Source organism: Myxocyprinus asiaticus, chromosome 8 (genome assembly GCF_019703515.2).
Source record: "Myxocyprinus asiaticus isolate MX2 ecotype Aquarium Trade chromosome 8, UBuf_Myxa_2, whole genome shotgun sequence".
In the NCBI taxonomy this organism is placed as follows: Eukaryota; Metazoa; Chordata; class Actinopteri; order Cypriniformes; family Catostomidae; genus Myxocyprinus; species Myxocyprinus asiaticus.
The window spans coordinates 53,057,131-53,069,630 of NC_059351.1; the positions used below are offsets into that span (position 1 = coordinate 53,057,131).

Here is a 12,500-nt window from a genome sequence, read left to right on the forward strand (position 1 = left end):
AGGAAGATTCAGTATTTCTGATGACAGAGATAAACATTTCTTCATTGTGAGAATTACTGCTGTGACACCAGATGATGGAGGAGTTTATTTATGTGGAGTTCAGATCAACAGACACTCGTACAGTTACTCCATTACTACAACTGTTCATCTACACATTATGAGTGAGTACAACAACGACAGAAACACGTACTCCCTTACTACTGTATATGTGCACATTATTAGTAAGTAAAATAAACTCTCAATCGAATCATTTGACTTTGTTCTCACTTTTTCATTTTTTTTTTTTTTAAATGCTAGTAATATCAGTATATTTTAAAGTGTAAACAGAGTTTGATTGTGTCAGATGTGATGAGCTGTATAATGTGATATTTGTGATTGTCAGATAAAGTGGGTTCATATAGAGTGACCGGTTACTCAGGAGGTCAGATCATCATCAAGTGTGAACACCCTCAGTACAAAACCAACCCAAAATATATCTGTAAAGAATCAGATGGATGTTCTGAGAGGAAGTATCCAGGAGTTGAGAATAAATGGATGGAAAATGGAGATGTTTCTTTATATGATGACACCAGAGGAGGAGTCTTGATGGTGTTCTTTAGAGATCTGAATGCTGGAGATGCTGGAACATACAGGTGTGGAGTCAATGTATCTCAATATACTGAGTGGTTTACTGAAGTAAAACTGGATGTGAAAAATGGTAGGACCATTTTTATGTACTATTATATTTTCCAGACAGATCCCAGACAAACAAATAAATAGGGTATAAGCACCATATTTTGTGTTCAAAGTGTCTGTTTATTTATTTTTTAGTGCCTCCAGTATTTGGTCATGAAGGAGAATCTGTTGAGATCATCTGTCCTTATGATCCGATCTATAAATCAAAGTCAAAGTATCTCTGTAAGGGGAAGTGCTCCACTAGAGATAGAAATCCTCTCATTGAGACTGTGAGAGACCAGAATGAGACCAAGACTGACAGATTGACTCTGAATGATGACATCACAGCAAGTGTCTTTACTGTGACCATCACGGGACTGACAGCAGAGGATGCTGGGAAATACTGCTGTGCAATGACATTAGAAAGAGACGTGAATTATCTTTACACTCATCTGATCATTATCAGGAAACAAGGTGAGGGACATGAACAACTCAATATGAATATTACATGTGCCTGAACTGTGTGGAGTGAAATTGTTGTTCTTTTCAGAGCTGATCTTGAATCAGTTTGAAGGAGACGACATCTCAATCAAGTGCAAACGTCATGATGAACATCAGAAATTCTTCTGTAAAGGACATCAAGCCTCAATGTGTGTAAAGGATGGAGTTTCATTGGAGAGAATCAGAGATGATGGATTCTCTTTAAGTGATGAAGCATCTACTGGAGTCTTTACTGTAAACATTACTGATCTGAGACAAGAGGATTCTGGGATATACTGGTGTGGATCTGATGTCATCACTAAAGTCATTCTGAACATCAGAAGAGGTGAGATGATTTCACTTCATTTATTTAAGTTGTAATGCATTTGGGACTGATTTAAATATTGTGTTAAAACAAACTACCAATAATTCGATTATTGAAAGCTTTTACAGAGAATAATGATGTAAATTTCATCTAAAATACAGTTTTTCACATGGTTTGATGGTGTATCAAGTCTTAGACTTTCTCTTGGCTGCAAAGTTTCCACTGGAGGTGTTTTGTGTGTTTTCATGATGATCAGAACCGTTTTCACACCAGCTCAAAACCACAGAAAGCAGTAGATGTTTCAGGGTCTAAGATTAGTTCAGCTGTGAAGATTTAATGACTCTACAGGAAACCACCAGTATGATCAAGAGTGAACAGAGAGAGAGAGAAAGAAAGATGGAAGAAGCAGAATAAAGGTTGTGTGCAGTTCTACAAAAAAGAAGTTTTATTGAAAGTCATTTACCTGCAGAGTAATTCAGCTTCAACAAATAAAATCATTTGGATCACTCAATGGAGACTTAAAAGAAATTAAGACTTTCTGTAAAGTTACATTGAAATGATGTGTATTGTGAAAAGTATTATACAAATAAAAGTGACTTGACTTAATAAAGTGAAGCATGAAGATTCTCTCAGTAGTGATTGAGTGAGTTTCATTAAGGAGATTTTCACTGATTCATTTAAAGTTTTCTGCCACCGCACAAAACTCAAACACAAATTACAGATCATAAAGCATTACTGAAAACATGCAGGTTCAATTGAATCTAATTTGATTTATAGAAATGTAAAAACATTTTTTGATCGACAGATTATCCATGTGCGCTTTGGCATTTTCCCTCTCCATAACAAAAACAGTAAAAAAAAGAAAGAAAAGAAAAAAATAGCCCCACAAATGTTTGCAGCCGTTGTCAAATTGCTACAAATTATACACCATTTTAGTTTTGAATATTTACTGAAAACATTTATGTAAACTAAGTATCGGACTTGTAAGTCCTTCGAATAATTCTGTAAATATTATTTTATTTAAATGTCTATGTATATCTGAGATAGTTCCATAATTTTTCCAGATTTCTCCATGATCATCATCATTTGTGTGTGTGTGATTCTGCTGCTGATTGGAGGATTCACTCTGATTGTTTGTAAATTAACACACAACAAGAGACAAGGTGACACACACACATAAACACACTTCATTTATTCTGATCTTATTCATTTACAGAAGTGTTCATCTGTGTTCTTCATTCTTCCATCTTAAACGGAGTTAAATGAAGGTTCAGGAGGAGTTCTCTCATTTAATCTGCCTGTCAATCAATCAGTCTAACAGACCATATAAACCACTGATGACTTCACCATTTCCATTCTCACTCTTTTAATAGATCATTCCCTGTAGTTATCTTAATTCATTAAGTAATCCCACAAGAGGATACTGTAAATTAGAGCTCGAGTTGAGTCTCATCCTCAAATGTCATATTTTACCCCCTTGACCATTCAAAGATTAAACAGTTTGAGCAGCTGATCTCATGATACAGTATAAAAATCTCACTCACTTCATGTTGTGTTGAGTTTTCAAGAGCTTCTTCAGTTATAAAGTTTCATGTTCATCTACTTTCTCTTACTGATCTCTTGATTTTGTTTTGTGTTCATCAGAAACCTCCTCAACATCAGACAAGAGAAAGAAAGATACAAATACAACGGTGAGTTACAATGTGTGTTTGAAAGTTGTATCTTTTTTAAATACATCTCTGCAGTATCATACCAGTAAACTGTCTATTTCAGTCATCCTGTGCAGACAGCAGACGTGATTCTCTCTCAGATCCTTCATCAACTCCTCTTTACTCTACTGTACAGTTTCCCTCAAACTCCTCTGATGTGCTCCTGTATGCTGCTGTCAGTTTCCACAAACATGAAGATTCTCTCACTGATGATACAGTCACATTCAGTAAAGAGGAGATTCACACTGATTATACCACTATCAGATACTGCATGAGACTGAACTAATTTAAATGTTCCACCCGTTCTGTTTGGCAGGATCTAAAAGAAACAGACTTGTGTTGTTGTTTGTTGAGTTTAATTTGGTATCCATTCTTTCATCACAAGTGTGGCACTTCAAAAATGAACTTATAGTATTTAACCTAGACTTGAAAATGTATAAAGGTTATTTGTTACCATGGCGACAGTGCACTGAAGAGTTACAACATGAAATGCTTCTACTTGTGGTTTTCTTCCACTCGTATATGTATTCTGTAGAAGATCATAGAAACCAAACAAGACCTTTGTCACTTCAGTTAGGCGTGATAAACAGGAAATGGTTTCTTTGCTAAGAATGGACTTACAATAGAAGTTTCCACTCAACACAAGATGCATTTTATTGGCCATATGAAAACTACAAATATTATAATTGACTTGCATAATTATTTTCATTATTATTATTATTGTTATTATTTAATTTCACTGCAATTATTATTGCATAATTCTATTTAATAAGTAGTTTTCTTCTTTAACTTTTTGTTTCTTTATACAACTATCTGTTTATTCGGGTTTTTATTATGAAGTTTTTGTAAAAAATAAAAATAAAAATATATATACATTTATTTTGAATGCAATCTGAGAATAATTCATTATAATTCATATTTTTATTCTGAGTTGTGATATCACTGCAGTTGTAGTATTCATTTATAATTAAATACATAATTCACCAGATGAACTTGCGTAAATATTTGTATTGTTATTTGTGTGTGAATCCTGATACCAGAAGACTGACCACATTAACTTTTCTTTATAGAGCTATCTTAAAATAATCTCATCAAAATAATCTTATCGACTACTGTATAACGGACAGTTTATACAGAATGAATAAATTGCGGTGCTTCGGAATACTTTGGACGTTAACATGTAAATCACACAATATGTATCGAATCTTGAAGATGTGCTATCGTAACACGTAATGTATGGTGATTGCAACATTGCATGTCATACGTGAACTGCTATTGCCACAGAACCTATTTGACTTTTAAAACATTCATTTTCACAATTACTGAAATATACCATCAGCAAGGAGGATTTTTTTTAATTTCTTTTATTGTCATTGTGTTGAATGGAATATGAGGATCCAAATCCTCAATCTAAAAGGGTGTATTTGTTTTAATGAGAGGCGGTTTGTCACTGAAAATTTGGTTATAATAGACTATTATTCTACTACGAGTGATACAATGACCTACAGAGTTTTCCATAAATATTCAACTGAACTAAATAAAGAAATGTATGAATAAAGAAATCAAATCTACTCGTCATTGGGATGACAACTATTTTTAATGTAACAATGGAAAACCGTTTCGTGGTCCGTACATTTTCACATCTCTTCTCTGAGAATTCTCAGATCACTTTTCATCATACACTCTAATCCAGGCGTACTCAATTGGCGGACTCCGGTCTGGATCCAGACCAAGGGACAATTAAATCCGGACCGAGCTCTGAAGCTTTGTGCTAGTTATCTGACACCTGGCTAAGTGATTATGTAAGAGAAATATTTCTCTCTAGAGCGGGAATAAAGCACGTTCAACGCAATAGTTCAGCGTTCAGTATACTGTATGTATTCTCTCTCCCCGCTATAGACATGAGGCGCCGCACCGCTACAGATACTGGCATCTATCACTTAAACACACTGCAGAAAACAAAAATGAAGTAAAGTGAAATTATCTTCATCTGTCTGATATGTGATTTCAGCCGGTTCAGCTAAGCCAGATTTGTGTCAGGACAAGTGAACGTGCTTCATTAATCAGCATGTTACGAGCCTTTCATAAAAAATAAAAAAAATAAAAATTAAAAAATATATTTTTGTTCTAATTAAGCAGAGATGTCATCATGGCAAGGAAAGCCTATGTATCCTTAAATTAATCAAACAGATATTTAATGATTCACTGTTATGTAAATTGTTTGTTTGTTGTTAGCAGATTCTCACTTTAAGGTAAATATAAAAATGGTCCATTCAGGCTTTTAAATTTTTAGACATTTTCTCTCAGGGGACACCCCTAAACCCAAAGGCCTCCTATGTCCCACACATATAGATTCTGAATGTAAAAATATTTCAACAAAACTGGACTGCTGTCATTCAGCTTCAAAACAAACTGTTGATCTTTTAATATTCACATCCAAGTGCCCTCGACTGATGAAGTCTTGATGAAATATTTGAATCTTTTGGTAGATTTGAATCTCTCAGACCCCACTAGCTGTCTCTGGGCCCCCAATGTCCTCATCAGTTTTTTTTTTTTTTCTTTTTTTACAAAGTACTATTGCTGTCAACATGGCAAGTTATAAAAACTATTAAAAAAAGATACATAATTTCCTAGCCATATAACTACTGACACCATGTAAGCTACATACACTATATTGCCAAAAGTATTCGCCTATCTGCCTTTAGACGCATATGAACTTAAGTGACATCCCATTCTTAATCCATAGGGTTTAATATGATATCGGCCCACCCTTTGCAGCTATAACAGCTTCAACTCTTCTGGGAATGCTTTCCACAAGGTTTAGGAGTGTGTTTATGGGAATTTTTGACCATTCTTCCAGAAGCGCATTTGTGAGGTCAGACACTGATGTTGGACGAGAAGGCCTGGCTCGCAATCTTCGCTCTAATTCATCCCAAAGGTGCTCTATCGGGTTGAGGTCAGGACTCTGTGCAGGCCAGTCAAGTTCTTCCACACCAAACTCGCTCATCCATGTCTTTATGGACCTTGCTTTGTGCACTGGTGCGCAGTCATGTTGGAACAGGAAGGGGCCATCCCCAAACTGTTCCCACAAAGTTGGGAGCATGGAATTGTCCAAAATCTCTTGGTATGCTGAAGCATTCAGAGTTCCTTTCACTGGAACGAAGGGGCCAAGCCCAGCTCCTGAAAAACAACCCCACACCATAATCCCCCTCTACCAAACTTCACAGTTGGCACAATGCAGTCAGACAAGCACCGTTCTCCTGGCAACCACCAAACCCAGACTCGTCCATCAGATTGCCAGATGGAGAAGCGTGATTCGTCACTCCAGAGAACGTGTCTCCACTGCTCTAGAGTCCAGTGGCGGCGTGCTTTACACTACTGCATCCGACGCTTTGCATTGCACTTGGTGATGTATGGCTTGGATGCAGCTGCTCGGCCATGGAAACTCATTCCATGACGCACTGTTCTTGAGCTAATCTGAAAGCCACATGAACTTTGGAGGTCTGTAGCGATTGACTCTGCAGAAAGTTGGCGACCACTGCGCACTATGCGCCTCAGCATCCACTGACCATTTTACGTGGCCTACCACTTCGTGGCTGAGTTGCTGTCTTTCCCAATCGCTTCCACTTTGTTATAATACCACTGACAGTTGACTGTGGAATATTTAGTAGCGAGGAAATTTCACGACTGGACTTGTTGCACAGGTGGCATCCTATCACAGTACCACGCTGGAATTCATTGAGCTCCTGAGAGCGGCCCATTCTTTCACAAATGTTTGTAGAAGCAGTCTGCATGCCTAGGTTCTTCATTTTATACACCTGTGGCCATGGAAGTGATTGGAACACCTGAATTCAATTATTTGGATGGGTGAGCGAATACTTTTGGCAATATAGTGTACATTTGCTGGGAAGGAAATGTAGAGACCAGATCTCTTGGGACTTTAATTGAGTACCCCTGTTCTAAACACACAGTCATTTATTTGATTTTGAATTCAGTCTTCTGACTCCACCTACAGGGAAAATGAGTTCATGTCTGATTCATTTTCCAGATTAATTTTCAATCTAACCTTGAGAAATAGAGAGTTCATACAGTAGATAGTCGATGTTTGTGTTGGCAGCTTCTGTTTATCTGTATTCAATATGGATTTACACTTTCTATAAGTATGAAATAAAAGAATGAATCAGGAGAAATGAGTTGAAACATTGACCTCCACCGGTCCTCTTAAATTCCTCCTTATTTAGATTTGTAAAGACTGAATGTAAGTAAATAAACAACTTCCATCTTATTACATTTGGTGCTGTTAAACTTTCCTCAACAGTTTTCCTGAAGTTTGACTGTCAGTTGCTGTCCATGGTGCTGAATCCACAGCTGTGTGTTAAAGTGACAGGACAGTATTTCTCAATCTGCTCCCACAGCTTCAGTGCATATTTAACATGATATAATTCAGATCATTGAGTCTCTAATAATGAACTGATGAGTTGAATCATGTGTGTTAGATAAGAGAGAGTGCAGTGCTGTGGGTCTCCAGCAGCAGTACTGACAAACACAATCGTAAGATGAATCATTTTCACAACAACTTAAGTGCCATCTTTAATATATGAGACAAGGCTACAAAACTTCCAGAACGTACAAACTCCAAGGAAAATGTGTGCTTAGAAAACAGTGCACAGCAGTTCAATTGTGCTACAATATTGTGCCCCCTAGTGGACACTGATTATAATACAACTGAAGGGATTTCATATGTAAAACACATTTTATTTGTTAATATCACAGACTAAAAACAGTTCCAGGAATCAAAGCGAAAATGAATGTATTTTTTTTTTTTTAAAACCAAAGCCCAAAGAGTTTATCACAGTACATATATGGAACTACACCACATAATATTTCCTGAAAAAATGAAACGTGCTTTGATCCTGAAGGAAACTGCTGCATCACACATTTCTTTTTGTCTGTTGTGGATGAAGCATTCTGTGAATGAAGACCTTTTTAACAAAGATGTGTAATTACTACATATACATGCATGGCTTATAAATACAAGGAAATTCTTTTTAAAACACATTTCTCAGTTGTTTCCAAGTCTTCACTGAATTATTGGTAGATATCGTTCATTAATACAGATTTGATGCCGCCGGGTTTTGACTGAGAAGCAGATCTGTAATTAAAATTGTACTTAACTGTGAATTAACTGTTTGCTTGTTATGATTTATATACTGATGAATTCACCACACAGGAAAAAAAATTTCTTTTTCTCAATTATTTTGGGCTTGTTTTTCCAGACCAGGTCGCTTGTTTCTCTTGTGAGATCTGGCAACACTGCAATTGGTATTTCACCCACCCCTTAAGTGCAGAGTACTCTCATTTAAAAAAATAACTTTATTAACTTTTCTTTGTTCTTACCGGTTACCATTTGGAAAGGAGATTGAAGAACTTTTGAACCGGAATGATAACATATAGTTTTTGCTCAGAACAAACCAAATAAAAAAAAAACATTTCGTTTTTAGTCCCTCGATCATATCAAACCAGTTTCACACTTGTACTCTAATACTTATGTTAGGATGTAATCTAGTTTGTAAAGTTAAAGTGTATTGAGTTTCTTATATATTAAAATGATTCAAACGTAGACAGCCAATCAGAATGCATTAAATCAGCAGGGTCACGCCTCCTGTGGGTGATGTTTGGCCAGATTATTTGAGGCTGTATATGAATCATAAAGCTCTTTACTGCATAGTGTCTTTGGACTTTAATTTTAACCTGTGGTTTTGGTCTCTTATTCTGTTCCTGGTTTCTTCCCTGATTGTCTCCCACCTGTGTCTTGTTAGCCTTGTTCACTCCTCTATGTGTGTATATATATATATATATATCCCTCATGTGCTCTCTGACTTTGATGGATCTTATTTTAAAGGCTGTAATGTTTGAGCTGCTGTCCATGGTGCTGAACCCAGAGCTGTGTGTTAAAGTGACAGTTTTTCGTTTTAATGGTGCACATTTTCTGTTTTATTCAGATCATGGAATATCAATTAAGGAGATGAATCAGAGGTTTTAGATAAGAGAGAGTGAGATGACACTGCAAACCTTAGAGAACATTTTCAAAACTTTCTCCAAGGAGCAAGTTAACTATAATATGAAAACATATTTAAAGACAGAATAACTTATCAAAACATGCATAAATTAATAGAAGAGACAATGGCGTGTTGACTGTTTTATAAAGAATTTAAAATTCTTTCACACTGTATTACAGAAAGTCTTTTTCTGACAGGAGCAGAATTCTCTCCTAATGTACAGTCGTGAACTGTCTCAGAAGTTCAATCACTTCCGCTAGAGGTCGCTGTTTCTCTTTGATGTATATTGAGTGAATGGTGATGGTGGGAGGGGCCAGTAAATCTGATCATTACTTATAAAGAGCTGAATAAAGAGGAAGTAACTAAAGCAGACAGATGTAGAGACAGAGAGATACACACAGAGAACATTCAGCATAAAGAAGACAAACATCCTGTGAGGAGAATCAGAGCTGCTGTGAAGCTGAACTCAACTCACAATGAAGATCTTCATCATCTTCACATTCTACCTCATCTCAGGTCAATACACTTCTCTTTCAGTACTGCACAAATCATGATGTACTCTACTTAAACTCTCTAAATCCATATACAGTAATGATGTATAGACAAATAATTATTTAATGATGTTTCTGATAACAGTATTAATCTGATCAGGTTCAGTGAGATGCTTTGATGTGACTGGATATTCTGGAGGAAGTGTTCTTGTTAATTCTGTGAAGCTTTGGTGCGATGACTGTTTTAAATACATGGGTAAATTTGACCCATGGACAGACATTATAAATTCTGAGAAACATGATCAATGGATTAACGAAGGAAGATTCACTCTGTATCGAGACACATATGGACGTCTCATTATCTTCATCAGAGAACTGAAACCACAGGATGCTGGAAGATACTGGATTAAAGTTCTTGACAAATGGTATATTAACATGACTTTGAATGTGAAAGAAGGTAAGTCTTATTCAAATCAAAGCTACTGACAATTTTAAAGCTGAAGTAAACAATGGAAATAATGTTCTTGAATGACAGATTCATGTTGTGGGGTGTCAAAGAGAGTGATGGTGAACAATGGAGAAACTGCCAACTTCAGCTGTGAATATTCACAGAATTATAAGAATAACTGGAAGACAAATCTTATAGAAGGAAAAACATCCATTGAGGAGATCTCCAGCATAAGGAAGAAGAAAGGAAGATTCAGTATTTCTGATGACAGAGATAAAAATCTCTTCAGTTTGAGAATTACTGCTGTGACACCAGATGATGGAGGAGTTTATTTATGTGGAGTTTGGATCAACAGAGACTCGTACAGTTACTCCATTATTACTACAACTGCTCATCTACACATTATGAGTGAGTACAACAAAAAATCTCCAACCTTCATACGTTCCCACCATCTGTTACTGATTCATTCAGATGTGATGAGATCAGGGACGGGAATCATAAAGAATTCCGGTTCCAGTTCTGATTCCTTTCAACGGTTCCTTTAACTATACTTAATTTTGAGGAAGATATATTTGATAATGAGAAATGCAATTTCTAATCCTGTTGCAAAATGACGAGAACATTTCATATGTCAACAGAGCAGATATAACTAATCAGAGATAACTTTACAAAAGTCATTGCAAACTTGAATGAATTTTCAAAGACTTTTAGAGGCATAAAAGCAATAAAATATTTGGTCCTACTGTAGCCATTTGTTAAAAAAAAAATCTAACATATTTAATTAATTCATTTCTTTTCTTTACACATTTCTTCAGATTAGGGGAGGCTGGGGTCAGTGGTAAGATTTTTCACATTTTGGGATAAATCTCAGGAACCAAATATGCCACACCACCAAATATTTGGCACAAAAGAGGTACATTTTGTTAAGTACTTATAGCAATCAAATATGTCCAGCACATAGTGATATTTAAAGATATTCTGAAAGACAAGCAAGTAAAATCGACTCGACCACAGAGTCAGTTATAGTGTAAATAAGACTGTTTGAGAAAGATGCTATTTTTTTTTACATGACCTAAAAGACTCTTATATTGCTCTTTTAATCCACTTTTCTATTTCAAACAACATTTTAAGTGCTGTCTGAAATGCAGCATTACAGACATCAACGGCTGATTATCAGGTGATGTCTGACAAACAGACACAGTCGTGAACAAGAGGTAAAAAAGACATTTAAGAACAAATAGGCTGTTTACACTGTCTGTGTGACTAAACTCAAGCACTTACGTTTACATTAAGACACTAGTGTTTATATTGTAGAGCCAGTCAAGATGATGACTTTCATTTAAAATGAATGTATACATTCTAATTACATTTAAACATTGTATTAAGTAAACCGTCTAATAATAAACCGTTTTTAAGGACTGTACGCACATGAGTTTGGTCTTACCCTCGTTCTAATGTTAAACGAATCCGGATTACTTTAAATGAAGGAGCGCGTGACCGAAGATTGTAATTGACATAAGACACACCTAAACAATCTTTATATGAGGGCTTTCAGCACCAACACACCTGTACAGTTGGAAATGTGTAGTGAAAGATGCCGTCAAAGCAAAAGGCCAAAAAACATCACAGTACAGAATTACAATTTTGATTTTTTTTTAAATGTACAACATACTGTAGACGTAAGATGAACTGAAGGCGTGCTTGGAGCACTGCTTGTGCAGGAGCATTTATCTTTGCCTGAACGTCCACAGGTTCAGACTGTGCATGAGGTCCATGAGGCAATGCTTGAAGTGCAAAGAAATCCGTGGCGGTTCTCCACATTTGCTGCTTCGCCTGATCGTTTCTTGAGCAGGGCGCCTTATAAAAGAGAGACTCGCTGCCGGTACTGACACAATTTGCACACGTCAAGCACAAAGGTGAAGAAACTCCCAGTCTCATTGCAGTGTTGTGCAGTACGCGGCATGCTAAAACCATCTGACAAACCTTTTCCAGAGCATTTTACCAGCTCAAGACAACCAAAGGCTTGTGCGCTCGATCACTGAGCATGCACAGGCAGAATCAGAACCCAGCTCGAGCTATACGCACGTCATTTTTGTTACTTTGAAAAATACCATATATTTCAATTATTTTGTGTTTGTTCCATGTTTATAAGGACACCGGAAATGTGTGATTTTGGCGTATGTGTGGTTTCCGTTGGTCCTATGTTTTTTCATACATTTTTAATACATTTTAGTGCAAACTCATTGATAAATCGTGATTTCTGTGTGAATGCGTTTGTAAACAGATTTCACATCACTTGTGCGCTCATGTGGAAGCGTCAAGTATAAACCAGAC

At 36.3% G+C, this 12,500-nt stretch overlaps 1 protein-coding gene across 1 annotated transcript in view; it reads left to right on the top strand.

Annotated features, from left to right (window-relative positions):
* The window catches only part of LOC127444991 (polymeric immunoglobulin receptor-like), an 84,181-nt gene that overhangs the window by 28,612 nt on the left and 43,069 nt on the right, over nt 1-12,500 (top strand). The window contains exons 6-8 of the mRNA XM_051704687.1: nt 383-697; nt 811-1,128; nt 1,205-1,220. Coding sequence (XP_051560647.1) covers nt 383-697; nt 811-1,128; nt 1,205-1,220 — 649 coding nt within the window. The remainder of the gene's footprint in view (nt 1-382; nt 698-810; nt 1,129-1,204; nt 1,221-12,500) is intronic.